Below are 27197 nucleotides of genomic sequence, written 5' to 3'. Positions count from 1 at the left end.
AAACTTTATACCAACTCTGTATGTCACTAATGAGGATAACAAACAGTTCCAATCTTAATACAGACCCTTGAGGGATATCGATTCTGCTTAACTTCATTTGGACACCAAGATGTTGATGGATGCTCTTTAGATGCAGCCAGCCCACCAATTCCTCATCTATGGAATAGTCCATCCATCAAACCTCTCTTTCTCTCCACAGTGACAACAATGTTGTCTAGAACTGTACCAAAGGCCTTACAGAAGTTAAGGTAGGTTACATCAGTTACTCTTTCTTTATGCACCAAGACAGTCATTTCAACTTTGGGCACTAGGTTAGTCAAGCAGTTAAACTATGCTATGCTGCATCTTTATCCTTTCCAGGAGTCCTTCAGAAATGTAGATGTTTGCTGCCTTATATGACTAGTTACCTAGCCTGTCATCAATGGAGAGAAGCTCTCTGAAAAACTTCTCTCCCACTGCTGCTTCTAGATAAAGCCTAGGGAGACAACCACTTGAGCTCAGCAGAAAAGCTAAACAGACTTCCCATACTTCTCCTCTTCTTTAAAATAAATAAAAATCCCACTAGCAGAAAAAAAAAAATCACTCTTTAAAAACATGAAGCACAACAGTAAAATGGGCCAGATGATCATTCAATGAATCAGACCCAAGCTGTTCTGCCCAACACAAGTGTCTGGATGATGCTATTTCCATTAAACACATAGTAATTGGCAAGTTCAGATCCAGATAGAGCGGTCGGAAGGCGCTGTTATCCAAAACGCCAGGGACAGCGGGAGAACAATATTTCACCATATAAAATATACCATATCAATACAGATAAAAATCATAAAATGGTTTGGGTTGGAAAGGAACTTAAAAGACCATCTAGTTCCAACTCCCCCACCACAGGCAAGGACACCTTCCACTGGATCAGGTTGTTCAAGCCCCTATCAAGCTTGTCCTTGAACACTTCCAGGGAGGGGGGCATCCAAAACTTCACTGGGGAGTCTATTCCAATGCCTCACCACCCTCACTGTAAACAATTTCTTCCTAATATCCAGTCTAAATCTACCCCCTTCCACATTAAAGCCATTCCCCCCTTGTCTTGTCATTACAAGCCCTTGTAAAAAGTGCCTCCCCAGCTTTCTTCCAGATAGTTAGTTGATCATCTGCCTGATCACAGCACCAGAAGATCTATTTTGGAAAAACTTCACTGAACTGCCTTACAAGAAAGTAAGCCTCCCTTGTCTGTCACATAGAATAGAATCATAGAATCAGTCAGGGTTGGAAGGGACCACAAGGATCATCTAGTTCCAACCCCCCTGCCATGGGCAGGGACACCTCACACTAGATCAGGCTGGCCAGAGCCTCATCCAGCCTGGCCTTAAACACCTCCAGGGACAGGGCCTCAACCACCTCCCTGGACAACCCATTCCAGGCTCTCACCACTCTCATGGTGAAGAACTTCTTCCTCACGTCCAGCCTGAATCTCCCCACTTCCAGCTTTGTTCCATCCCCCTAGTCCTATCACTACCTGATATCCTAAAAAGCCCTTCCCCAGCTTTCCTGTAGGCCCCCTTCAGATATTGAAAGGCCACAATAAGGTCACCTCGGAGCCTTCTCTTCTCCAGACTGAACAGCCCCAACTCTTTCAGTCTGTCCTCATAGGAGAGGTGCTCCAGCCCTCTGATCATCCTGGTGGCCCTTCTCTGGACACGTTCCAGCATGTCCATATCCCTCTTGTAATAGGGGCTCCAGAACTGGAGACCCCCAGGAGGGGTCTCACCAGAGGTGAGTAGAGGGAGAAAAATCACCTCCCTTGACCTGCTGGCCACACTTCTCTTGATGCAGCCCAGGATCTGGTTGGCTTTCTGGGCTGCAAGTGCACATTGACAGCTCATGTTGAGCTTCTTGTCCACCAGCACCCCCAAGTCCCTCTCCTCAGGGCTGCTTTCCAGCCAGTCACTGCCCAGCCTGGATTTGTGCTTGGGATTGCCTCGACCCAGATGCAGGACCCTGCACTTGGTCTTGTTGAACCTCATGAGGTTGGCTTGTGCCCACCTCTCCAGCCTGTCCAGGTCCCTCTGGATGCCATCCCTTCCCTCCAGCGTGTCTGCTGCACCACACAGCTTGGTGTCATCAGCAAACTTGCTGAGGGTGCACTCAATGCCTCTGTCCATGTCACCAACAAAGATGTTAAACAAGACCGAGGACTGACCCCTGAGGGACTCCGCTTGTCCCTGGCCTCCACTGGGACCTGGAGCCATTGACAGCCACTCTTTGGGTGCAGCCATCAAGCCAGTTCTTTATCCATCTCGTGGTCCACTCATCAAGCCCATGTGTCACCAGTTTGGAGACCAGGATGTGGTGTGGGACAGTGTCGATCTAGATGATAGATCACATCTCTGCTAAAGCAACTGTATCAGACAGAATCACCTCTCTTGGCATCTCTTGGGCTATCAAGAATAAAGCACTGCTCACCTGCTCACCATTCTCCTGAACACCATCTGACCCGCATCTCTCTCTCAACCGCACAACCCATTTCCATTCTCTGCCAAAATGAGCCATGGGAATTTGCCATAGATGTGTTTGTGGATTCTTCCTGCTACGATACAAGGAGTAAGGGCCAGTAAACTACAGTGGAAGTTTTTACAGTAGAAACAAGGTTGCATATGCAGCAATAATTAACTTAAAACGCTGTCACTGGGTGCTGACGCCACAAATCCACAGCACACCACTGTTTCCCAGTCATGGGGAAAGGTATGCTACTGCAAGGTAGAGCAAGGCATACAGCATGTAAAGGTGAAAGGAGAAGCCATATAAACCTTTCCCAGCTGTGCAAAGCAGAAGGCTAGGTTGTCAGAGTGGACCTCCACAGGCAGAGAACCACTAGGGCAAACAGTGGAAATGTCTAACAGGCAGAGATAATACTAAAGATCATAATTTAGATGCCTCTGGATGTCAAACAATTCCATCACACATGATCTCTATTCCCTTTCCCTACCACTGACTGACAGTTGAAGATAAAACGTTGTATCTAAAGAACTACTTTCGCTAAGTCTCAAAAATGCAGCTGGGAGCAAAAGGGGAAGGAGAATAGAAAAAACAAACAAACAAAAAAATCAAAACACTGTTGTGGTCGAAGGGGGGAATTATTTATTAATTACCCTCACAATAACAAACGATATGGCAAACGGGTATTAATAAAAATAGTAACCCTTTATTAATATAAATATGCCAAAACTCATTGAATAGGATCATTGTACAGTTGGAAGATATATTTACAATGGGAATACAACCTATTCTATGCAAATTAGGAGGCAACAACTTGGAAAGTCCCCAAGAACAGATAGTGCTTGATTACAGCGGGGGGAGGCTTGATAAGAACCTTTAAACCCAAAGGACAATGAATTAGTTACTCACAGCTACTTTTACCCACACAGGGATGCTGATGCTGCTGTGTTACCTTTGGGGTGCTCTCATACAGCACGGCGGATTGCTGGCAAGAAAGGTTTACTGCATGGTCCCAGGCTGACCTGGCTTCAGTGGACAGTAGGCAGTTAACGATGCTCTTCGCAACGGGTGCTTGCTTGGTTTCTGGGTAAACTGAGGCACGGTACAATTCTGGTAGCAAGGAGAAGCAGGCTAGGCTTGTGGCTTCTAGATTTGTGGCTTCTCTGGCTTGCATGCATATGGCTCATGGCTTTATCCCAGACTCTGGACCAGGCACTCGAGGCAGGAAAGGGCAACTCGAGGCAGCTTCTGCGAGACAGGTCCAAGTAGGCTTGAAGCGAGGTTTGAGCAAGGCAAGGCAAGGCAAGGCAAGGGTGACTACCAAGTCACTTGTATATATACAAATTGCCAGAGATCGATTGGTCCGATGGGGCACTGAAGCTAACCTGTAGCTGCCCAATGGAAAGGCGTTCTGCCAGGCTATAACCATAAAAGGCAGAAGCAAAGACCTTGTTTCTGGGGGAAGAGTGGTCAGCTTACCTGTTCTCACCCCAGATAAACATCCTGTTTACCAGACAGGCAGGAGTCCTGTCCCCTTTGTTCATTTCCCGTGTTGCCCTGTTTCCCTGCAGGAAGGAGGGGAGAGAAAGGGACCCTGTCTAGACATCTTAAGGCCTGTCTGGGTTTGTACTGGGCCATGTCATGGCCCTACCATGACAAACACAAAAAACCCCACAATGAAATTCAAGAGTCAGCATGCTGTTCCCTCCTGGGTTTCACTGAAATACCTGTCCCTGTTAACAAAACTTTATTTACTTTCGCCCAAATAGTCTCACAGAACTCCGTTTTCAGCCTAATCTGACACAGCAACCTGTTTAGGTTACTTGGGATCCAGAAATTCCAGGGACACTAGAAGTGGTATTTAGACTATCATGCAAGATGTGTGATTTTCTGCTGTTCCACCTTCAAAGAAATTTGTGTTGCCAGGAGAGGTTAAACATGTTACATTGTAAGGGAAACAGTTGACAACCGATTAAAGCCCATAGCTCAAAGCTGAAGAGCTAGCACAGTTGGAAGCAGGGTTGCAAATATTTGTGTGAATGCTGTATAGAATGTATCTTCACATTTTCTTTAGTGGGGAGGAAGAATGTGGGTTAAAAATGGTAATACTAGTTCCACTCGAGTGCATAATTTTCCCAATTTCTTTTTTAAGTCCTCAAACTGGAATATACAGAATTAAAATCGGTTCTGTTCTGCAACATCATTAGCTTGCACTTATCTGTTATCTTAAATCTTTCCCAAAGCAGTTGGAACAAGATCATGTTAAACTATAAAAGCTAATACATTTTTCAACCAGCATAACTTTAAAAAAGACAGCACCCAGCAGGGGTGAGAAAGCTGGAAAGCTAGGAAAAAGTGTTTTTGTCAAGACTTTTTAAAAGATGCATATACATCAATGTCCCTGTGTTTCACATATCTGTAATTTCACAAATTACACATTTTAAAAAGGACATTCTAGAATGCTCCCATCTCCCAAGAATAATTTCCATTATTATCCCCTTTCCCTTACAGTGCAGAAGGTATTGATTTTTACTAGTGTAATCACTTGTTTTCAAGGTTATCTTTGTAAGGCAATACCCAAAAACTACTCCAAATTCAAACATAAGAAGTGCTGAACCCAATATAAAGTCTTTTACTCTTCATTAGTAATTAAAAAAAAAAAAAAAAGGCAAAACAAAACCCCACACATCAACACCTCTTTGGGGTTTTTTATGTGGTATTGGGGGATTTGTGTGGTTGTTTCACTTTGGTTTTTAGTATTGTGCTTGTTTAAGGGCCTTTTTTCTGTGAGGGGTTTTGTGGTGTTTGGGTTTGCAATAGGGATTTTGATGGTTTGTTCGTTTTTTTTATTTGGCTGGGTTTTTCTACATACATTCTTCCACTTAACCCAACACCTTCTCCATACTGACAAAGTCCTGACTAAAGAAAAGTTAAATCTAAAGGGGACTGGAAGCTACATTTGAACATTCCAAAGGTAATATTTTAAAAGCCACATTTTCATATTCCAAATATTATTATCTTAACCTCCACTTCCCCAAAAACTGGTTTGGGGGATCATTTGAAATATCATTACACAGAGACTAATTTACCAGCAAGGATTCCACTGCATGAGTGTAGGCATTACATAGACTTCAGCAAAAACAGCAACAAAGACCCATTACAGAAGTTGACAGCCACAAGACCAAACAATCAATAAGTATGTTAGGCTCTCAGACTCTCCGGATGGGATCCTAAAGGGCAGTTTCACTCTACATCTGCTGTTGTGAGACATTATGAATGGAGGTGGCTGGGCAGCAAGGCTGCTGGAAGTGCTGAACAAGCCAACACAAGGCCCACCTTGGCTCTCCGCTTGTCAATTGAGTTGCGGCTATAGGAGCCAGTGGAGGGATGGATCTCAGTGTTTATAGAGTAATCCTTTCATCTGTAATCTAATTATCTAGAGGTCCCATCTTCACCATACATAATCTTCAAGCCAAGTGGCCACATTAAAAATGCCAACAACAGATGCACAGAGCGTGGGTGTTACAGCATGAGAATGAGTGCCTGTGCCTTGTCGGCACATGCAGCTCAGTACAGGAGCACAGCTGTTGCCAGCTCTTTTGCTGCAGAAGATGTACTTGGACAGATTAACCGACTAAACCAAACTCATGCAGCAGAACAGCAGCAGTCAGGTACAGATCACAGGCACTCCTAGTTTCAGGCTTAGTGTTCATTTCACTGTATCACACTGTTTCTTTACATAAAGAAGAAAACAAAAAGATACTAGCTAGGCAAAGAAGACAGCAGGAAATGCAAAGCAGACAAGTTAGCTTGTACTCTATCAACTGGTGGACCTAGAGGTCCTCGGGAGCCCCCTGAGGACTTCATTTGGGCACCTACGCCACCACCATATCCATACTGCTGTCTGCAACCTGGAAAATCAGAGACCAGTGTTTTCCAGTCCCTTCTCTCAAAGCACTAATAGACCCAATTAGCACTCGAAAGCCAATTTCAGGTCATGCAGAGCAATACTGTTTAGTATGCTAATCTCTGTGGAGCCCCTAAGTTAGAGGCACAGATAACTTTCTCCTAGACAAGGCGGAATAGCATGCATGTATGCACACACAGAGTGTGATTTGAGAGACATCAGAGCCCTTCCTCCTTTAACACGACTTACATAACTAATTCTGTAATTGAGAACAGGACCACAAGGTATTTGTAGTACTTGTTGCTGATGATCTTTTATTATTTGCTATGGCACTGTTGATGACTTGCCCCAGAAAAGGTAGTCAGTCTCTGGCATAAATAACAGTGGACACATGAACTCACCCATTTCAAGAAGAGACATATTTCATTACAGTATTGTTTTCCTCTTGCTAAGGAAAGTTTAGAAGAGGCAAGAGGAGGAAGAGGTCCAGATAAGAAAAAGACAAGAGGTCAGAGACATAAAACATCATCTAGAAGACACAGGGATCCCAGTCAAGGTCTCTTAAGAGGGTCTGTGTAACCCACACACAGACCATTAAATAAAACCACCCCCAGATGGATCTGAAAAACAGCTGGCACTAAAAAGAGAGGCATGCCACAGCACTCTTATTATTTGAAAGACAAAAGTAGTAATACAGACAGCTCTGGAAACAAAAAAATCCTCACAAATAACATTCATATCAATCTGGTTGCATTCAGAGTCTTAAAAATTGAGAATAAGGCATCAGGTGAGTAGATGGAAGACAAGATGGCTTATTTATTTCACTAATATTTAAACAGCAAAAAAAAAAAAAAAATCTTATCCCCCATCACATAGAAATTTAAGGCTAGCCGAACTGTCTACGTTGACACTTGACACAGTCCAAAAGGAGAAAAGGCTGTAGAAGGCAGTTGGCACCAAGGCCCTGAGAATCACAATAGGCGTGTTTGGGCAATTGCATTGGATCAGGCTTAGTACCACAGGCCAAAGACCTAAGGGCACTCCACACACAGCAGACACGCTCCTAGAGTGACACCTCTAGTTCAGCCCTATCTAAAGGAATCCTTACCACACACTCAGATTGCTTCACAGTAAAAAGCAATGTGCGGAAAGAGAGAAACTGAAGAGCTTCACCTCAGAAATTCAATCCTCACCCCAGCTGAAACGGTGATGATGCAGCCTGCATGCTCTTGAAGGATACTTAAAGGTCTGTTTACATTTAACTTCAACTGCAGTGTGGAAATGGGAACTCTTACCTAAAATACAAACACAAGCTGAGCCATGAACAATGGTATGGTTGGGATATGAAACTCACCCACACTTCACAGTGCTGCTTATCCCTGCTCAACAAATTTAACATCCAAAATTTTCAAAGAAGCCTGCAAGAGTCAAAAATATGCTGGCATTCACTGCCTCCAAGAGCTTGAAGCCAAATTAGCTGTATAGTTACCTGCCCGTGCCCCTGATTTTTATCTCTAAAAAAGCAGTTCTCACATGTGAAAGGAAAAGGTAGTATATGCAGCTGCTATTTAATTTACTAGAAGATTAATTTTACTGGACAAAAAGATGAGACTTTCTGGAATGGGTGGGCAGGTATGTGCATGTGGGCAACATATGAGACATTCAGAAACCAAGATGATACTACTTCATGCAAGACACACACCTGATACAAATCCACTCCCAATTACATTAATCCTGCAGAGAAACAAACTTCTTTTTATTTATGCCTTATAGAGTAAATGGAGAAAAAGAAACACTCCAGTCCTGTGGCCAAAGTTAACTAGCTCAAGAAATGAAGAGGTTCAGATTTCAAAAAACCTTGAGCATTAACCTTTTCAGGAACCATATCTCTTTGTAAAGTTTCAGGCTCACGGCCTCAAGCCTTCCACCACCTCCAAACACATTGTTCGATGCAGGTATTTTGTTATTTCCAGGAACAGAATACTAAGGCACATCAATCTAGAACCTGACTGAGAAAGCCCAGCAGTCTTCTCATGTTTCCTATCACAAATTGAAAGTCTTTTCTCCCCTGTTTAGATTATACACCAGCAAATAATTTTCACTCTTAACCTGTTTTGATTAACTCACAGCATTTGTAGTAGTACTCTTACCTCTATAACCAATACTGAATAGCCTCCCTGGTATACACAGTAACACATAGCTCTACAACATGCCACATGCAGTTAAGATTTGAGGAGAATTTTATGCCATTAGGCATTTAAGAAAAATCATCCGTAGCCATGTAATAAAAAAATGCATCACAACATATTACTTTTGGAGTCTTAGTAAAAGGTTGGCATTCAGCCATTAGCTACTAATTTTCAGATTAGCATGCCTAAATATACATTTTTAAATGTTTCTTGTTACTCCCACTTTAAATAAACGTAACTCAAACATATTTACTTTGCTGCTGTCATTGGTGTGCTGTGTATTGGAAGGTCAACATCACACATTTCAAAAGAGAAAGTTAACACACTGAGATGACCTAATACACATCATCACTCAGAGCTTTTCAGAAAACTGAACTTCAGAAGTAGCCAAATGCAACACCCATAAGCCAGCAAAATCTTGAATGAAATACCCAAGGTTAAATATGAAGATATCACAAATAACTTAGGAAGTGTCCAGGCTAGAGATGAACATGAGATGATACACTAAGATTATAACAGGGTGTGCTCACTCTTTCCTGTGTATTTGCTCTTGGCCACTGTCAGAGACAAGACACAAGGTTGAAGGATTGTCAGCCTTGGCTCTCTTTCTACAGCTCTAGGAAGTAGGAGCTTGGAATACCCTTTTACCTCTGTTGCTCCTCACTGGTACCCAGGCTGGTGACTAGGCTACAATCAGCATCAAGAGAAGAAAACAAACAAACAAAAACCCAAAACAAAAAACATACAACATGAAAGAACATGGATTTTTCAATTAACTTAAAAATCAGCAGAGAGAAAATCTTTTTCAAACATGAAACAAGAGAGAAAAGCCAGTAGAGAGCCAACACAACATTAAAACAGCAGGAGGAGAATACAGTTTTTGAAAGACTCCCAGAGGGAAAATGCTTAATTGTTTCTTCTCACCTCCAGTCTCCTTGCAGAGCTGTTCTAGGTTACCAATTTAATAAGACAATCCACAAACAAAACAAGTAGCTGTTAATATTAGAATGACACTTGGATACCCTGAAATTATTCAGTAACTAACACTCATAATCAGGTGGCACTTAACAGATTGCATTCACCCTAGGCATCTTCGTATTTGCTACACTGGGAAGAAAAGTTATGTCCCACAGTATGCTCTTCAACAGATCAAAAGACTCTGTAGTCAAACTTTATCCCAACAGAAAGCATGACAGCCATTTTCTGGATCCTGGACTGGTACACATCTGTAACAAGAACTAAATACAACATTACAAATTCCAAATACCCTTTGCAAAACCAGTACAGAACTGCAGACTAAGGTCTCAGAACTCTCTACAAGCCACTGTATTAACACAAAAACAATTTTAACATCAATCATAATTATGCCTAGTGCAAATTCAGCAGCAACCAGTATACAGGCCAACATAAGAACAAAATTAACATTCCACACATCTGAAGTGTAAGAAAAGATTCTTAGTAATAGCTTTTAAGAACCTTTGAGATTTCTAGCTGAATTTCCCACTTCATTCAAGGGCAGGCAGCCCTTGGGTAACAAAGGAGATGTACTCAATGCACAGGGAAAGCTAATACTCTCCACAAGTACTTCTAATTAGGCCTAGAAAGCTGGAACGTGAAATATTGGTGTCCAATGTGCAGAGCAAGGCATGACTCCTTTATCAGACCATATCCTGGAAGCCATATCAAGTCCAAGGGACCTGTTTACCCAGCCTTAGCACCAGAGATGACTTGAACCAGCATATCCTTCAGAATGTAAACACAAAGCATAGACCCATACACATGGAAACAGGAAGAAAAAGAAACATGGAATAAAATCGTACAATGCCAGCTATATCCAAGAAGTGTTCACTTGGTACTTTGGCCTTGAACTCAGGCTGCAAGAAATTGAAACTGAAAGCCTGATCTCAGTAACAGTAATAAAAAGAGGACGAGCAAGAAAAACACCGAATGCTGTGCAGTATCAGGAAATTCCCCTTGCTCTCATGCTATATGATAGCATCTGAAAAGCTAGCATTGCTTGAGAAAGTCAGTGTTATATCTCAGCCCCAGTAGGCAAAAGGAGTTATGCCTTCATTAATACTCAGAAAGAGTCACAGTACACATATAGGCAGATTTCTCAATGGGTGGTTTAAAATGTAAAGGATCCTTCTCCCATCTCTGCATCAAGCCATGGTCCAATATCAGCAATATACAACAATTTAAGAAGCATTACATATATAAAACAAAACTGTTTATTTCTCTTTTAGTTTCTTCATTGTTAGTAAAATTATACTTTAAAGCTTCAAAATACTATTTATACTCCCTGATCACTGTTTGTTTTACTACATCACAAAATCAACAGGGTTTAGCTCTCTTGTTGGTATGGCAATCATAAATCATGTTAACAGCAAATCCTATAATAAAGTTTGTTTATTTTTAGAGAGCAGCCATTAATAATACTAATTAGAGATTATTATTACTGTTATAAGAAAACAAAATACCCAGAAAGCACCCCTGCTGCGAATGAAGACCTAACCAGAAAAAGGTACATACAGTATTTATAGACCTATAGACAACAATGCAACTTTCTTCTCACCTCACTCCTTGCCTCTCCACTTAGTTTTTCATAAATGAGAACAAGTTTTTAGAGATTAATGATTAATGATATAAATAGCATTTCCCAGGAGCTTAAATCAGTTAAAATCCACAACAAATTAAGACATTTCAAAGAATTCAAGCAGAAGAGCACCCACCATAATACAATGCAAGAGCAGCCTACAAATGCCTCCACTCTTTGTAGTTTTAAAGCCTAAGCCTATGAAAAGTCACAAAACAGGCTACAAAGGACACAACTAGATAAGGTTTTGCTTTTCCCCAGACAAAACACAGATTTCAAGATCTTTGTCATTTTCACAGGGAATAAATAAGCATTGGACAAGGGATTGCCAGGAAGTCAGAGGTCCTGTCTGTCCCTACACTGAAAAGCACTCATTGCCTTTAGCATAAAAGGAGGTCCTCTTTGCAAAAGAAAAATAGTGTAGTTTTTTTTTAAACTAAGTCATTTTACCACTGAAGTAACTACCTTCCCATGGCAGTTTTAAGGTATTCGTATTGCTGCCTGCTCTGTTCACATTACTATACTTTCATCTATTAAGCAGTTCAATGCAAGAAATTCACTACGTGTCCACCACCTACAGTTGCTCAGTACAATTAGTGAGATCTCCCAGAGTTCTCCAAGATCCTATTGAAAAAAAAAGAACCCACTGATGAAAAGAACCATCTTCATTAATCCACCTGGCAGATGTATTCTTCCTTTCTAATCATTATGGGAATTCACAATTATAACAAAGCTGTACTCACATCCCATTATTCAGATTACAAAATCTCTGGAAAAAGAAAGCTCTTGGGCACAGTGCTGTAAATCATCAAAACCACTTCCTACTCCTTTAAAGCTGGTAAGCACTTTAAGTGTATGCACATAGACTGCTAGGGAAAAGTCACAAGCATGGTCAGTCAACTGGTTATCAATGAAACAAACATCTGATAAACAGCAGAACTCAACTGAACCCTATATTTCCTACAAAAGGAAAAAAAAAATTTAAATTATACGTTGTTTAGCCCAAACTTTGAATGAAACCCACCCAAACAGATGTGTTGTAATCCAAGGCTGTAAGTTATCTGCAGAGAGCCTGAAACAACAGCAGAGGTAAAAGCTGTCAGTGCACAAAGCTAATAATAAATTTAATATCACTAACACGAACTGTTTAAGCATTTGCATATTTTTTGTGGAAATGCACAAATGTGCAACATTTGAATACTGAATTGCAGATATCAAAGCCTAAGACCATGGAACAGTACTGGAGTTACAAGAAACGTTCTGCAGGAAAAGTTTAAAATGAGGCTCATTAACTTCTCTCTAAAAGGGAAGAAGAAAAGGATGGACTTTCTCAGCCTAACCTCACAAGTCAATGTCACTCAGTTAAATGTTTCTCTCAAGAAAGAAAACATTAACTCGTGTCAGTTTCTATCTCAACAAAACAAAACACAACAAACTACAAGAATCTGATGGTTAGATGTTGTTAAAGAGAAGGGGAAATACAGATGTGCACAGTGGAATTTCTATGACTATCACCATAAATTCAAAGAATTTTCTGACAACTATTACATTTCTAGAGCTTAATTGGTTTTAAGCTCCCATTTTATTATGACTTGTGGCTTTCCTAAAGAACAAAACACCCAAGATGACCCGACAAAATCCTTGCTGGCATTCATACTCCTGATATTGCAGAGAAGACTGCTTAGATAGAATTGGATTGAAATAGAGAAAAAAAGGCAGCAAGCAAGAGACATGCACAGAAACAGATGTTCTAAAACAGAGCAAGAAAGATTCCACATTCCTAAAGATGCCAACAATATATATCACCATATAACCAGAATTCTGTCTAAATGAGTGCTGCTCAAGGTTCCCAGCAGGTATTCACTTCCCTTTATCTATTTGATACAAAGCATGCATGCCATCTTTTCCAAGAAAAAGGAGAACCACCCCAGTACAGGCAGGCTAGCTAGGAGACAGAGGCTACTTGAAACAGAGGCATGTTCCCACAAGCTCCCACTAACTGTTGAAGCTGCACTTGATGTACAAAACCTGCTGTCTCCAAAGAATGCCACAGCAAAACAAAACACAGGTAGCCATACTTGCTCCACTTTGCACATGGGCCTGTGAACGTACATCTTACCTATACATTTCCCCAGTAAACCAGTAGCATGTAACAGCAGTGAATGTTACATCAGCTTAGAGTGGCTATATGCAATTGTCTGTGAGGAATTTAGAGGCCCCTGTTAAACAGACAATCATCATGGTATTTCCTGTCATAATCTGGTGGCATATACTCCAGACTACACAGAAGTCCTAAAGACAGGAAATTAATTACAAGTTAAAAATCTCCTTGATTATAGGTATTGAAAGCAAATCATCAATTCTTGAGTTTTTCACATTTATAATGTGTGTAAAAGCAACAATTCACAGGCAGATGTAGAGGGAAGTGGGAATGTTGAATGATACTGAGAAGCACTCAGGTAGCTTTGAAAGCCAAATTTCTTCACCCACCCATGTTAACAAAACATTCAAGAACAAGGCAAACAGGACTGTCCCCACAACAACCTCCACATGCATGTGTCAGCCACAGCCAACACATATCTGGATGTTTTGTATCAAACTGGCTACTGAGCTCACTCGCCTTGTTCAGGGAGTGACCTTGATCAAACACCATCCAGTACCTACTACTATTTTGCTTTGGCCAGCTGACATATGTTCACCCAACTGAAGCAAAACCAGTAATTCATCTTACACAAGCCAAGCGAAAAGCAGACACAAGGCTGGATTCATACCCACACACTGAAAAGCAGAAAGCTCTAGCTTCACATTGCCAAATTCCCTGAGACTAGCTGTCTTCCACCACCAATTCACAACATGCGCCCCTATGCCACCTTTGTTCTCCACGGGCCCAAAGCTGTCCATCATACTAACCCTGTCAACATGAGAGTTTCACACCTAAGCAAGGAAGCACAGGAAAAGACTACTTCACCTACAATCAGTTCTCAACAGGCCTTGCCTTCTCCCCGTCAAAACCTCCAAACATCTTCCCATGCCCATACACAGGCTGCTCTTCTTCAAGGCTCACTCTGTAGCTCTGTGACTGGTCATCTACCCAGAAAACAGCTTGCCTGAACATATTCTTCCAGCCCAAGTGACAGGCACAGGATGTCTCCTCTTAACAGCCTCCGAGGTAGAAATCTTAGCTGCAGGGCTTTAGTGTTGTGGTGGGTTGAAAATTCCCCCCCAACATTAACTTTGCCAGACCAGCTCAGTGGAAGCAAATGAAAGCTGTATTTACAAGAAAAACTACAATCTACAATGAAATGCAATGAGTATGTACAAATATACAGTATTTACAATATTTACAAGTACATGCAATTAACAAACAGCACTAGGACCCCCCTGGTCAAAGACCAGGGGAGCTGCAATATCTTCTCTCTTGCCTGCCTCCTCCTTATCCTCCTGTACAAAAGGGACAAGAGACAGAAGCAGGGATATTAGACTGCCAAAATAAAAGTGATGCAACCAAGGTCAGTAAAGCCAGTTAGTATCTCCCCAGAGCACAGAAGCAAGAAGAGAGAGCAATTGTTTTGGGAACCAAATCTTATGGGAGATATTTCTCCAATAGAATTGCTTAAAATAATCATTATTTTCCTTTTTACACCCAATAGTTATTTATTCACATTTGACTACTCTCTGCTCAAGATCTGTGAAAAATTTTAAAGGCATAGTCTAAAGGTACCACAAATGTCAAGAAACATCCATGTACTTGTGATGGTCACTTGACCAAAATCCCACTTTGGACTGCAAGCAAGATCCTACAGCAACAAAGAAACTCTGATATGGGAGGATTACTGCTGACCCCAGATTGTCATTCATGTGAGGACAGTATTCACACTGGACATTGGCCAAAACCACATATGTAAAGCAAATTTTCACCCAAATGCACCAACACCAAAAATGTAACAAAAGAAAGTACAGAATTAAGAGAAGCCAACAAGTTACTTAGATAGCATATGCATGATCCATGAAAGCACTGTTAAGATGACTAATTTCTTATTCCAAATAGGATTTGTTAAAACAAGGAAAGGACCCACCTCACAAGTCATGACACATAAGCACTCACTGCATCTGTCCTGCCATCCACATGTAAGTTACTACTAGACACTTATGTACGTGTAAGTTAGGCACATGTAAGTTATTACTAGGCACTCCCTGTGCCTTCTGGTCATGAGCTGGAACATGGCTACCGTCTGAAGCTCACTTGTTCTTCCCCATCCAGTAACTCTATTCACAGTACTGCAGCTTCCCCCTTGCCTCTTTCTTTCAGACTCAAGAGGCAGACACCAGCATCAATACAGATGTCACACTATATCCTGCAGCCAACCTGCATCACACTTCAGTCCTTGTTTTAAACTCTGCAGGAGTCTACAATTGGGTAATTCTATTTATTTGCCAGCAGTGAACAAAAAACTTTGTTTGGAAAACTAGGATATTTCAAAATTTAATTGGAAAGCTTTGAGAAACTTGTGGTTTTTCCAAGGCTGTGTTTTGGTAATAGCTGCTCCAACACCACCCTCTCATGCAGTCATGTTTTCCCCTCTTTCTTCCATTTTAAAGAAGATATTCTCCCATTTCCCTTTCTCTCTGGGACGTGTGACTTGCTCCAGTACTTTCTCCTTACCTTCCATCCCTCAACTCTAACCTCTAGCAACATCCAAATTTCTGTGCCCATTGACTCCTGGCTACTAATGCTATTTTCTCAATTTGGTTTTTGTTTTAGCAAATAAATAAACCCACAAACCTAGGGATGTCAGCAGCTTTGCAACTATTAACAGGTGCCTTTCAATACAGTTGCCAGCAACCATGGCTTAATCAATGGTTTTAGTGTCCATCCAAACAGACATAAAAGACACAGACTTACTGTGCTAGCTCCCACCTCCACCAATACAAGACTGATTTTGTCTCCAGTAAGCTGTCATGCTATTTTCTTACGGATGAAGCCTGCTTCAAGCTCCTTAATCCAAAACATACAGCATACCTTGTCTAGAATCAAACCCCAAGATCGAAGGGTGTCTACTGATGCAATAGTCTTATTACTCCATATTAATTTAAATCTCAAAACTGAGTATGAACAAGCATACTCTATACAACATAAAGGCTCTTTACATTGACATAAATTCAATCCACTGATACCACTTCCCAATACACAGTGCATCACTGGGATTCAAAAGAACATAGTGCTTCTTTTGTGAGATGGTGGAGCTTGTAGCATCTGGGTAAACATTATGGGTGGCGCTCTGAAAGAACAGCATAGTTTGTGGCAATAGCAAAAGGCAAAGGAAGATGCATCACCTCTCCATCCTCTAGCACTCAGAAAAGGATTAGAACATGAACAGAAAGACTAACACCTCAGTACTTATTCTAACAGTTTTCATTAACAATTACCTATTTTCACCTCAGTATTACTTTGCTGTATCTGAGCACAAATTAATACACATAATGACAAGACATATATTTCTAGAAAAAAAGCACTGAATTTGAATAAATATTTACATTTATGTGAATTCTGAATTTTTCTCAAAATAATTATGTTTGGTACACTGAAAAATTAAGAAGTGTCCTCTATTAAATCAGCATCTGTTTCATATTTAGAAGCTATTCTTTGCAGACACATGGGTCATGCTGCTTTTAAAACAGCTCCTGCCAATTCTCTTTTGCAGGGCAGATTTAATAGTGAATTCCACTGCCACAGGATTCACTGTGTAATAATGAAGGGTAGTGTGTCAATAGATGAAACTGAACACATCAATAAGAAGTTGGCAGAGGTCCCCATGGATGCCTCTCTTGCAACAACCATTTTAATGCATGTAGGAGAACAATGCCTTACAGCCTGCGCAAAGATTCCCCACAGCCACACTGCATCAAAGACCGACTGAAATACGATGCTAAATCTCTGCAGTTGCAGCTAACAGTGGAACATGCAGGGAAACAAAGTCCTTTCATCAGCAACTTGCTTTTTAAGACTGGCAAACCTAAGCTCAACTAGCTTTTGTCAGAACTGGACTCTAGCTAGCCCACACAACCCCCAGTTTGTATTCCACCCAACTCTTTTTAATGGCTGATATGACAAGAGTGACTAAAAACCATGAATTGCAGTCATGAAGCAAACACTAAGCAGCATAGCTAAACCGCATCTTCAAGAAAGTCAGAAGAAAGGCAAGCCCAGACTGATCAAGCCTGTTAAACAGAAAGTAGCATAAGTTCTTCAGGTTTTTTGTGGGGTTTTTTGGTTTTGGTTTTTTTTTTGGGGGGGGGAGGGGGTTGGTTTTTTTGAGAGCAACCATAGCAGCAGGAGTTGTTTTACAACCAGCATGAAGTAATGGACAATGGGGAACACCTGGGAAAAAGCCTAAGAAAAGAACTGAAGCCTAAGAACAAAAGTTTCTAAACCACACAAAGTGTACATTGATTATTTTTTTTCAAAAGCCACATAAGAGTGATGAGATATATTATGTAGATATATAGATATGCACACTTTGTGTGCTATAAATAGCAAGATATGATCAGTGATTCCCATAGACCAGCACATTGCACCAGCATGGGCCAATCTGACTGAGAGGGAGAAAAAAAAAGGCAAAAGCAAACAAAAAAGCCCATGAACAAAACAAAACAAAACCACCAAACACCGAAAACACCACCAAAAAAACCCCACCCCAACAACTTCACAGCACAAAGAAGTGCTTTCTCTAGGGACCCAAGACCAATTCCCTAACAAGCATTTACAAACTGATGTTTTTCCAAGCCTTATAATGTCACCAAATTTGGACATTTTTCATAAGAACAGAAAAAGCCACATTCCTGATGCAAAGTTAATGAGCCAGCCAAATTTTCCATTTTCTCTAAAGCACAGAGGTGCACGAACTTCTCATCTTAACAACTGAGATTATTATTTAAGAGCAAGGAGTAAAAATTGGCCAAAACATGCAAGAATTAAAGAATGCTGCTTCTTCGTGTTGCCCCCACAAGTACAACAGCTGGAAATGCTGGAACTTTTTTTTTTTTTTGCTGTGTAAGAGTGGGGGGGATGCATTTCCTAGGAAAATAAGTCAACCTGCAGTAGACAGCTAGCCCAGAAAATTTCAGTATGAATGCCCAAAGTCTTGCAGAACAATAAACAATTTAAAGATGGCCCTCATAACAAAAAAGCACCAAGCAGATAGATTACACGCATTGCTGGCAGTCTTGCCTATCAGCAGCTGTGACTGCTTGCCTGGGAGCTTCAGTCTTTAATCAGTTTTCATTCCTTAAGTTCACAAGTCAATTAATTCAAAAAAACATCCTCAGATTTTTTTTTTTTAAAGGAAATTCTGTCCTGACTTGGTGTCTAACTTACCTATTATTCCCATAGCTCACCTAACAGTTCAGCTCCATTAGAGCATCCATGCAAATTCCATCTGGCCATGGAGATCATCAATAGTCAAATACTTCATCTTGCTTCAGCAGTTCTTCATATTTCTGCCACAGTATTTTGCCATCGCTGCATACAAAAAGATATTTTTCTCCAGGATGCTTCTTCAGACCTTGTCACATAAGACTTGTGTGCAACTTGCAACTCCCTGCAACATGCCTCATCTAGTGTAATGAAAAGGAGCACTGACTGCCACACTCTACCACAAATTTCAAGGAGTCCTCACAGTAAGCACGCTGATTCAAATCTACCAGCACTGCCATACTGCTTTAAAACTTCATAAGACTCAAAGGCATTTTGCAACACTGTTTCTACATTCCATCTAGCTCACTTTAAACTTAGTTAGAAAACCATAGTTAAAGTTGATAGTGGTTTCCACTGTAAACAGCTTTGAAACATGTCCTCTCTCCAGAAAAAAAAAGGAGAGAGACCTTTTTTTTGTCTCAGACTTCAGTTAGATTATACCAGCTACGCTTTACAATTATGAAAGCTTACATGTAAACCAGTTTCTGGTAAGAAATTAAAAAAGTAAAGAATTTTTTTTAATGTTCCACAACTTGTCTTGCTTCCTACCTTATTTTAGATACACTGGTGATCTAAGCAGCTATTTTTCAGATAAACCTACCCCAAAAGCAGTTTTGTCTGAAACTTACCTTTGCCCTTTGCAAAACCCAGTACAGAAAGGTATTAGAAATTTATGTCAGTATTTTAAAGCCCTTCTCTGCAGATATTCAAGCCTTGAAAGAACACTACAATTTGAGGTTTTCTAAAGAATCAACTCACAAAAGTATGGACAACTGGAGAACTTAGCACCTCGCTCCTTCCTTCTTTAGAGCAGGAGATACTAGCAACCCAGACATAACCTGCTTATGTTACAGTCCGTCCTTGTTTTGTTCCATGCAGTTCTGGGGTACCTTGCTTAGGTTAGGAATGGAAGTCATGAAGGAAATTGCTTATTATTCTTGGACAGAAATTTAAATATCAATATCTCTACACAAGTTCACTTTACAGATCTCTAGAAAACAGACTTTATCACTTAGTACTGCAGATCTAAGAAAGTAGCACACTACCAGAGGCCTGGGAAATAACTGCAACATTTCCAATAAAAGTCAATAGCAGAATAATAAGATATTTTTCTTTGCATTATGATAGATTCTTACTTTATAGTCCACCTAATATCCTTCTTTCAAAGTTACTAGAAATGTTTGTAGACACTGTCATAACTCCTCCTATAATCCAGCTCATGTTAGGAATCAATATCTCAAGTTCTTTCCAACTTAGCTTTCAAGTGATTGATTTCTATACATAATCAGAAAGAATTCAGATAATTTTCAGATGTGTCCATCTTCCTTCCTTCTAAAACAAAGAACTCCACATATGACAAAAATACATCAGTGAAAGTCATCCAAAAACAGACAACTGAAATGTTCACTTTCTAAAAGTACATAATTGTGGTATGTAACCATTTCACTACTAAAAAATACACCAGTGTGTTTTGCAGGTAAATGTTTGACACAGATTACAAAGACTGGGAAAAAAAAAATAGCCACACAACAACCCAAACACAAAAAATAACCGCACAAACCCAAATCAACCCAAAAATGTATTAATGTGAAAGCTGAAATTGCCAATGTCCCTGAATGTTTGTTTATATAGCTAGACAGATGGATATATATTATTTCTTAAGTACATTCCCCTCTAATCAAGCATGTGACTGCATTTTTAAATGACTCCCCTACTACTTCCTTCAAATCTTGTTCAGGCAGGTTTATACCTCAGTTTGAGGATTAGAGCCAAATACAACAGAGACTACCTAAAGAGAGCAAGCTGTTGACATGTAGCAGTCCACAAACCTGGTGAACAAGGTCAAAGAACTTCAGAAAAAGCACCCAGACTCCCTAAAAATGAGCCCTGGACAGGAACCTACAAAGACACAAGAGAGAAAAAGGTGCCTAAGCTATCGTTTGCCAACCCAAAAGAAGAGAGGATATAAAGGAAAAAAACACTCAAATAGGCTGCTTGCCCTTTGATTTCCACATTTTCCCATAGCCTTCACACTAATACATCAGCATGGCAAAAACTACACAGAAAATGCTTCCTCCTCAGCAATACCACCTGCCCTTCAGTGCCTCAGCAATCCAGTTCCAATGCTCACTACACCCTTCTACTGCTTTAGCAGTCTGCAGCTGCTATGATCAAGACAGGTTTGCTGTTATTTCCCCTTTGGGAGCCTTTTTAACCACCTCTAAATCTCCAACAGAAATAGGTAGGCCTAGTTGTCAGCTCCTTCTCCAACTACCTGTAAGGATCAGAGCCTGCATTACTGCAAAAGCAGGCAGCCAAAGGTGACCAACACTACTGGGCTCACCAAGAGGCAAGCAGGCATTAGAAGGGGAACAGGAAGCCGATTCCACTCTCACACACCTTGAATGCTCCATGGGCAATTATCCTTACACCATCTACCTGCCCTAAATGTTGAGGCTGTCTCATTTTCTAATGCTTTCACTCTAGCTGCAAACACTGGAAAAGATTAAAGCATGTTTTTTTCCTACAGTCCACAATCACATAATTTACACTAATTACCAAAAGCTTTCTATTGCAGAACTTCAATTAAACCTTGATACAAATTACTAATTGTTGTAACTTCTGAGAAGAATAACATTTCAGATATGAGTGGCAGGAAACAATTCTATTCACGTATATACAAGACTCCTGGAGATCTGACATGCTGGAACTGACTTTCATCATAGAGGAAAGCAAGTGTCACACAAGTCTAAATAGTAGTAAGAACAAGGCCATATGTAAGAAGCTCATCATCAATATTTTCCCCTCAGATCTACTTGAGTGCCTGCTCTCCTGAAGCCCCACAGCACTTAAACAGCACCTTTTTTCTTAGATACTGAAAATTTTAACCTTGAATCTCAAACAAAAGACAGGAGTGGGGGGAGAAAATAAATAAAATTCAGGAGCTGCAAGACTTACTCTTTACTTTAAAATCTGAGCTCTAGTAACCACCAGATACCTGTCTTGGTTTTGGCTGTCTTGTCCATGGGTGGATGTTTTTGTTTCTACAGCATTTCACAGACTGATTAGGCAGACTGACTGCAGAATAAAATTATACATAAAAGAAACGGCAGTAGTGCAAAATGCCCTCAATGGTGCTCTCTCAGGATCTAACCACACTAGAGGAGGAAAGAAAAAAAAAATCCTAGATCAAGCCTTAATCTCAAGATCCATAGTCTCGGTACCAAACAGTTTATCACTGTACAGCATACAGGAGAAAGGGTGAAAAAAAAAAAAAAAAGCAAATGGCCTAAGTACCCACAAGGGATGAACTCTCCTGTGTTTGGACTTCTTCCCTCCATCACTTTAACACAAGAATTCCTCAATCCTTACAGCACATTAGTTAATAAAAAGCCCCAACCTGTCACTACTAAAGACCCACTGTAAGACAAAAGTTCACAAAAGCATCCAGAGTGAGAGGAACAACACCTTCCCAAACTCTCACCATTTGTAGCATCTCACAGAATCTACCAAGTAATGGTATCAGGAGATAGCCACACTGCAATACAAACCGTAAGACTGAAAAGTTTAGGTTTTTTTCCTGCAAACTAAAGCACCATAAACAAAACAAAACAAAAAAGACCACACAAAAAACAACCCCAAAAAGGAACTTTTCAGAAAATTTTCAGACAAACAGTATCAGGAACACTGGCCAGGTATCTGTGCATACAGATTATCTTGTCTTGAATTAAGAAGAAAACAACTTCCCCATTGTACATCATCCTTAACAGTTTTTACTTTTCATTGCATGACCTAGAGTATCTGAGAATCCTGATTTTCTGCTTGTCGTACTAAACCACTCTCTTGAAACAAAAGTTTATCCCCTTTCTGATTCTAAACAAAAACACTAAAGATGTTCTCTCCAGTTCTTCATTGTTTCACCACGAGCTGCAAGTAAAATAAAGCACAGTGGACACTTTTCTGTGGTAGGATCTTGACTTGTGGATAGATGCTCCTCTGCCCCAATTGTCTCACTGCCTGCAAGCAGCCTCGGCTGGGAAGAGCACAAGCTTAGAAAGATGACTTTTCAACTCTTAACTATCTGCTCTGCAGACCTGTCTATGAAAGACTCAACAGCCAAGCCATGAGGAAAACACTCTGGCAGACTTTAAAAATAAAGAATTAGTCATAGCAATGTCAAAAGTATAAGCACAAACTAAGTCAGAAAATAGAGTTTTCTTTAAAGAACAGCACTGCAATGAGAGACTAGGGCACTGTTTAGTTACTCACTTCTTCCACCCCAAATCAGGAAAAGGCTCCAACTTACTACCTGCAATTAGTCAAGTGTTCTGAATCGAGAACTGCTTATAGTGATCTGCAGGGCATGCCAGCATACCAGCACCTAAAGTACTTCTGACTGCACAGAGCTGACACAGAACCACTTAAATATTACACGTAACTATGTTACCTGAGCAATCTTCTCATTCTCCAGTTAAACTCAGTGTTAGGTCAGTAACACTGGGAGTAACAATGCTACAACTCCAACGCTGAATAACACAACAAAAGAAATTAAAAGCAAAAAACTAAAATCCACCTCCCACCTTTTTGTATAGCTCTTCCTAGCTTGTATTTCAGCATGCTGCCAGCCCAGCATTGACACCATTAAGAATAAGACCACATCTTAAGCTACGCTATCATGAAAGTATGGCATAAAACATCACCTACGTAAGTATTCGTTATCTTTTAGGGGGAGAAGTTCACGGCAGAGGTAGCAAACCCCGACAGCGAGAAGGGAGGCTGCATAAGTATCACTTCCCCCAGCACATCTGTGTGTGCCCGGAGAAACTTGAGTCTCTGCCGCCGGCACGACGGGTGCGGGGACCCCTCAAGCAGCCTCCCTCACGCAACAGGCAGAAAGATCAACCCCTCGGCCCTGAAACGAGACACTCCACGCTCGTGAAATTTCACTGCCCTCACCTCAGAGTGGCCACCACCATCCACCAGCAACTGTGTACGAGCAACTACAGCTACTACACCGTCACGTTAGCCTGTCCGGCGTACCGCGGGACCCCGGTCGCCGGTGGAAACCCCCTCTCATCGGAGAACCGCGCCAAGCGGTACACCCCATCTCTAGTGTGTGAGGATATCCCTTTAAGTTTCGGGAGATACCCGGCCACAACCCGCGCCCCGGCCATTAGAGGGAGCAGCGGAGCCGTGAGGGCTGCGGCGGCAGTTAATGCTCGCGGGCGAACCTGGAGGAAACGATAGGCGACGACAGCACAGCCCGTAGGGCAGGCGGCGCTGCTCGGCCCCCCGCTGCCCCTCAGAGGCCAGCGCTCAGGCTGAGCTCTGCCGCAACTCAGGCGGGCATGGCACGGCGGGCGTTTCCTCCTCGCCGAAGAGCCCACAGGCCCGGCCCTCCTTCACTACCTGTGGGCGAGGTGGCCCTGCCCAGCCCGACCGGCCTCCCTAGACGGCCCTCCCCGCTGCCCCCCATCGCGCACCCCCCAGCCTCACCGAGCAGCAGCAGGAGAGGCAGGCAGCACACCTTCTTCCCGCGGTGCCCCATGCTGGCAGGGCTGCGCGAGAGGGGATCGCCGGCGCACACGCTCGCGTCGCCCAGGGACCGGCGGCAGCGCGCTCCTCGGCCGGCCGCTCTGCCTCCCGCTGCCCTGCCAGCACACGGAGCCGCCCACCCCAACCGGCCGCGCCGCGCGGCGCAGCCAACCACAGAGACAAACTTTCCTCAGTGCCCGCCCCCACGCGCCCCCGCCCGCAGGTAGCGGAGGCGGTGCGGGGCTCCGACCCGGCCCCACTCCCTGCAAGGGGAGGAGTGCGTGTGCTTCTAGTCCGTCCGCCGCCAGCTGCGGGGTGGGGAGCCCCAGAGCCGAGCGGCGCCGCGCGGAGGGCGGGGCGGCTCCCAGCTTCTTGGAGCCGCCTCGCAAACGAAGCCCGGGAAAGCGCCGGTTCCTTGGGCGGGATGGAGGAGGGGTTCCCGACACGGGGCGCCCCCTTGCCGACAGCGGCCTTTGGACCCTGCGGCCGCGGGGAGCCGTCATGGCGCTGCTTCTGCCCCAGCTGCAGGGTTCTCCCGGCCCCGCCACTGTAGAGTGCGGTCTGCTCGTGTCCGTTGCCCTCCTCGCACAAGCGTGGAGGTCGGATGATGCCCCTTTTCCTCACAGGCACAACAGCCAGGATCTCCGCACACAGAACCACCGCACAGATAGGGGCAGAAAGTATCACTCCCGCCCCTGCCCTACACACAGATCCCACCCGGGGCCTGCTTGCTGTTGCACGCACACCCCTTACACACGGATTCATCCCTGCACCTATTCACACAGCTCTAGCTGCCGGGTCCACTTGTGTTCCTCATCTATCCATGCATGCATAGTCTCAAAAGTCTCTGACGGATAGGCCCACTCGTGTCCTCTTCCCTCCACGGACACGCTTGGCAGCACCAAGTCTGCAGCCCTGCCTATGCTCCTGTCCGCCCACTGGCCTCACGGCCTGGGTCAGCAGAGGGGGAGTGGGAGCACTGCTCAGCCAGGGCAGCACAGAGGCCCTCCACCATGCCTGATGTACCGGCAGGGCTGATCCTCCACACTGATAACCAGGCAGCTGTGTCACGCAGCACTGCCCCTTTCTGTGGGACTGGTTTCTTTTCCCCTGCCTGCATCCCTGCTTAACTCAATAAGGGGCTCATGGCATCCATGCCAGCATTCTGCTGCTTTCCTTCCCAGCCTGCTGGAGAGTTTTTTGTTTGCTTGGGGATTTAATTTCCTGTTTGTTTCTAAAAACAAGGAACTGAGGCGCTGCCCTGCTGTCTACTAACTGAGACAGTTATCTGCTGTTTTAGTCCCCTTGCCCCATTAACTGTAAAATCAGTGCTCTCCTTGTGTGTGTTTTGCAGTTTTTGCAGTTTGCTGCCCAGGCTTCCTTCAGGCTACCTGATTTTCTGTTGTTTGATTGGAGCCAAATACACATTCCAGAACCTGCTGCTCCCATACATAATGGCTGGTTTAGGCTTAATTCTAGCATCTCTAGTGTACCTTGGTCTTCAGTGTGCCTTGGCTGGGGCGAAGTTATTTGCTAGCAGGAAGTGCACACTGTGTTCATAACTGAGCCTGATTATCAGACTGGATTTTAGGTTGGACTTTGTTATTCATTCTAGTGCTTTACAATGGAGAGAGTGTTGCCTTATAGGAACAAAACAAGACCCTCCAAAAACTGATGAGGAGAACTTTGACCTTCTACAGAAGATCTCTTTGCAAAGCTCAACCAGGTGCCTGGGAGACACTTAGTCCTGTGTACTCTGAAGCTCTCCAGTCTCCCAGACCACAAATGAAGCTGAATCCACAAGCGTGACTGAGAGCATGTTGCCCAAACAAGACTCTCTTCATCTGTGTTTACAATACACTTATATGCCTGTTTGTTCTTGCTGCCTGTTTCCGATCATTCTGCTCTACCTCCTCCTTGGCCAGCGCTCAAACACTTTTTTCGTTCACTGGAAAACATTGCTTCTGTAAACCAAGACACATCTCCTACATCAAATTCAGAAAACAGGTTGGAAGATTTCACCCTTACTGGTCAGCTTCCATCATGCTGTTTAAACTTGCTGATCCTTCATCAAACACTAGTTCTGAAAATATATCTCCTTGTGCTTTTTAAGCCTTGCAGCAGCAGTCCTAATATGTACACATGAATGTAGTCATGGATGCAAAGTTTTCTGTATGCACAAGGCCAATGATTTCGGAGGAGACCCAATCCCTTTTTTTTCTGTGCTTCCTGTTTCCTGTGCTCTGTTGTTAGCTGAGGATCCAGGACCTGAACTACAGTGCTGAAAAGTTACAGCAGTGAATTCATAATTTTCCTTATGTCCTTGGAGAGATCTTAATTTTGACTGTCCAATTTGGAACTCCCTATTGCTATTACTGTAGCTGCCAGATAATAGCAGCTTCACCCATGCTTCACATCGTTAGTTACACTGGTGAAAGGAATAGGTAAACCCCTGCTATCCTGAGCTGTGGTGTGTCATATCACTCTTTTACTTAATATTTAGTAAGAACTGCTTTCCCTCCCATATAGTCAGACTTGCAGACAGAAGGGACCACCATAATCCATTACTCTGACTCCAGCAGCTGGATCAAAGTGAGTTTGAAAGGCAACACATCTTGTCTTAAAGACTCCATGTAATGGCAAGTACCTTACTCTACCTACTAATTTATTCCAATGTTTAATTGTCCTTGCTGCTAGGAAATTGCTTCTTTCAAGGTTGAATTTGTCTAACTTTGAGGCATGAGAACTTCTTATGCCTTTGTCTACAAACCTGCACACCCATCCCATTTTCATGGGTAAGTAACTACATGGTGCTCCTATCACTTCTCCTTGCTAAACTGAATAGATTTTCTTTGAAGCCTCAGATTGTAAGATTCAGGTTCATCCACTGCAGCATTTTTTGGACTCTCCAAGGTTTCTGAGTGTTTTTTGACTCACGGGCAACTGCCTGGATACAATATCATCCTGGTCTATATATGTGTGCTGTGCACAGAGTAAAAATAATTT

General features: G+C 42.5%; 1 protein-coding gene across 1 annotated transcript in view; it reads right to left on the bottom strand.

The window, feature by feature from the left end:
- PTGFRN (prostaglandin F2 receptor inhibitor) overlaps positions 1-25206 on the bottom strand; it is a 69431-nt gene extending 44225 nt beyond the window's left edge. The window contains 4 exon segments of the mRNA XM_054391671.1: positions 2184-2189; positions 24153-24323; positions 24326-24833; positions 25135-25206. Coding sequence (XP_054247646.1) covers positions 2184-2189; positions 24153-24323; positions 24326-24833; positions 25135-25206 — 757 coding nt within the window.
- Positions 25207-27197: the final 1991 nt, after the last annotated feature.

This window comes from Indicator indicator, chromosome 1 (assembly GCF_027791375.1).
Source record: "Indicator indicator isolate 239-I01 chromosome 1, UM_Iind_1.1, whole genome shotgun sequence".
NCBI lineage: Eukaryota > Metazoa > Chordata > Aves > Piciformes > Indicatoridae > Indicator > Indicator indicator.
The sequence above is the reverse complement of the archived record's forward strand: the minus strand, read 5'-3'. Positions and strand labels throughout refer to the sequence as shown.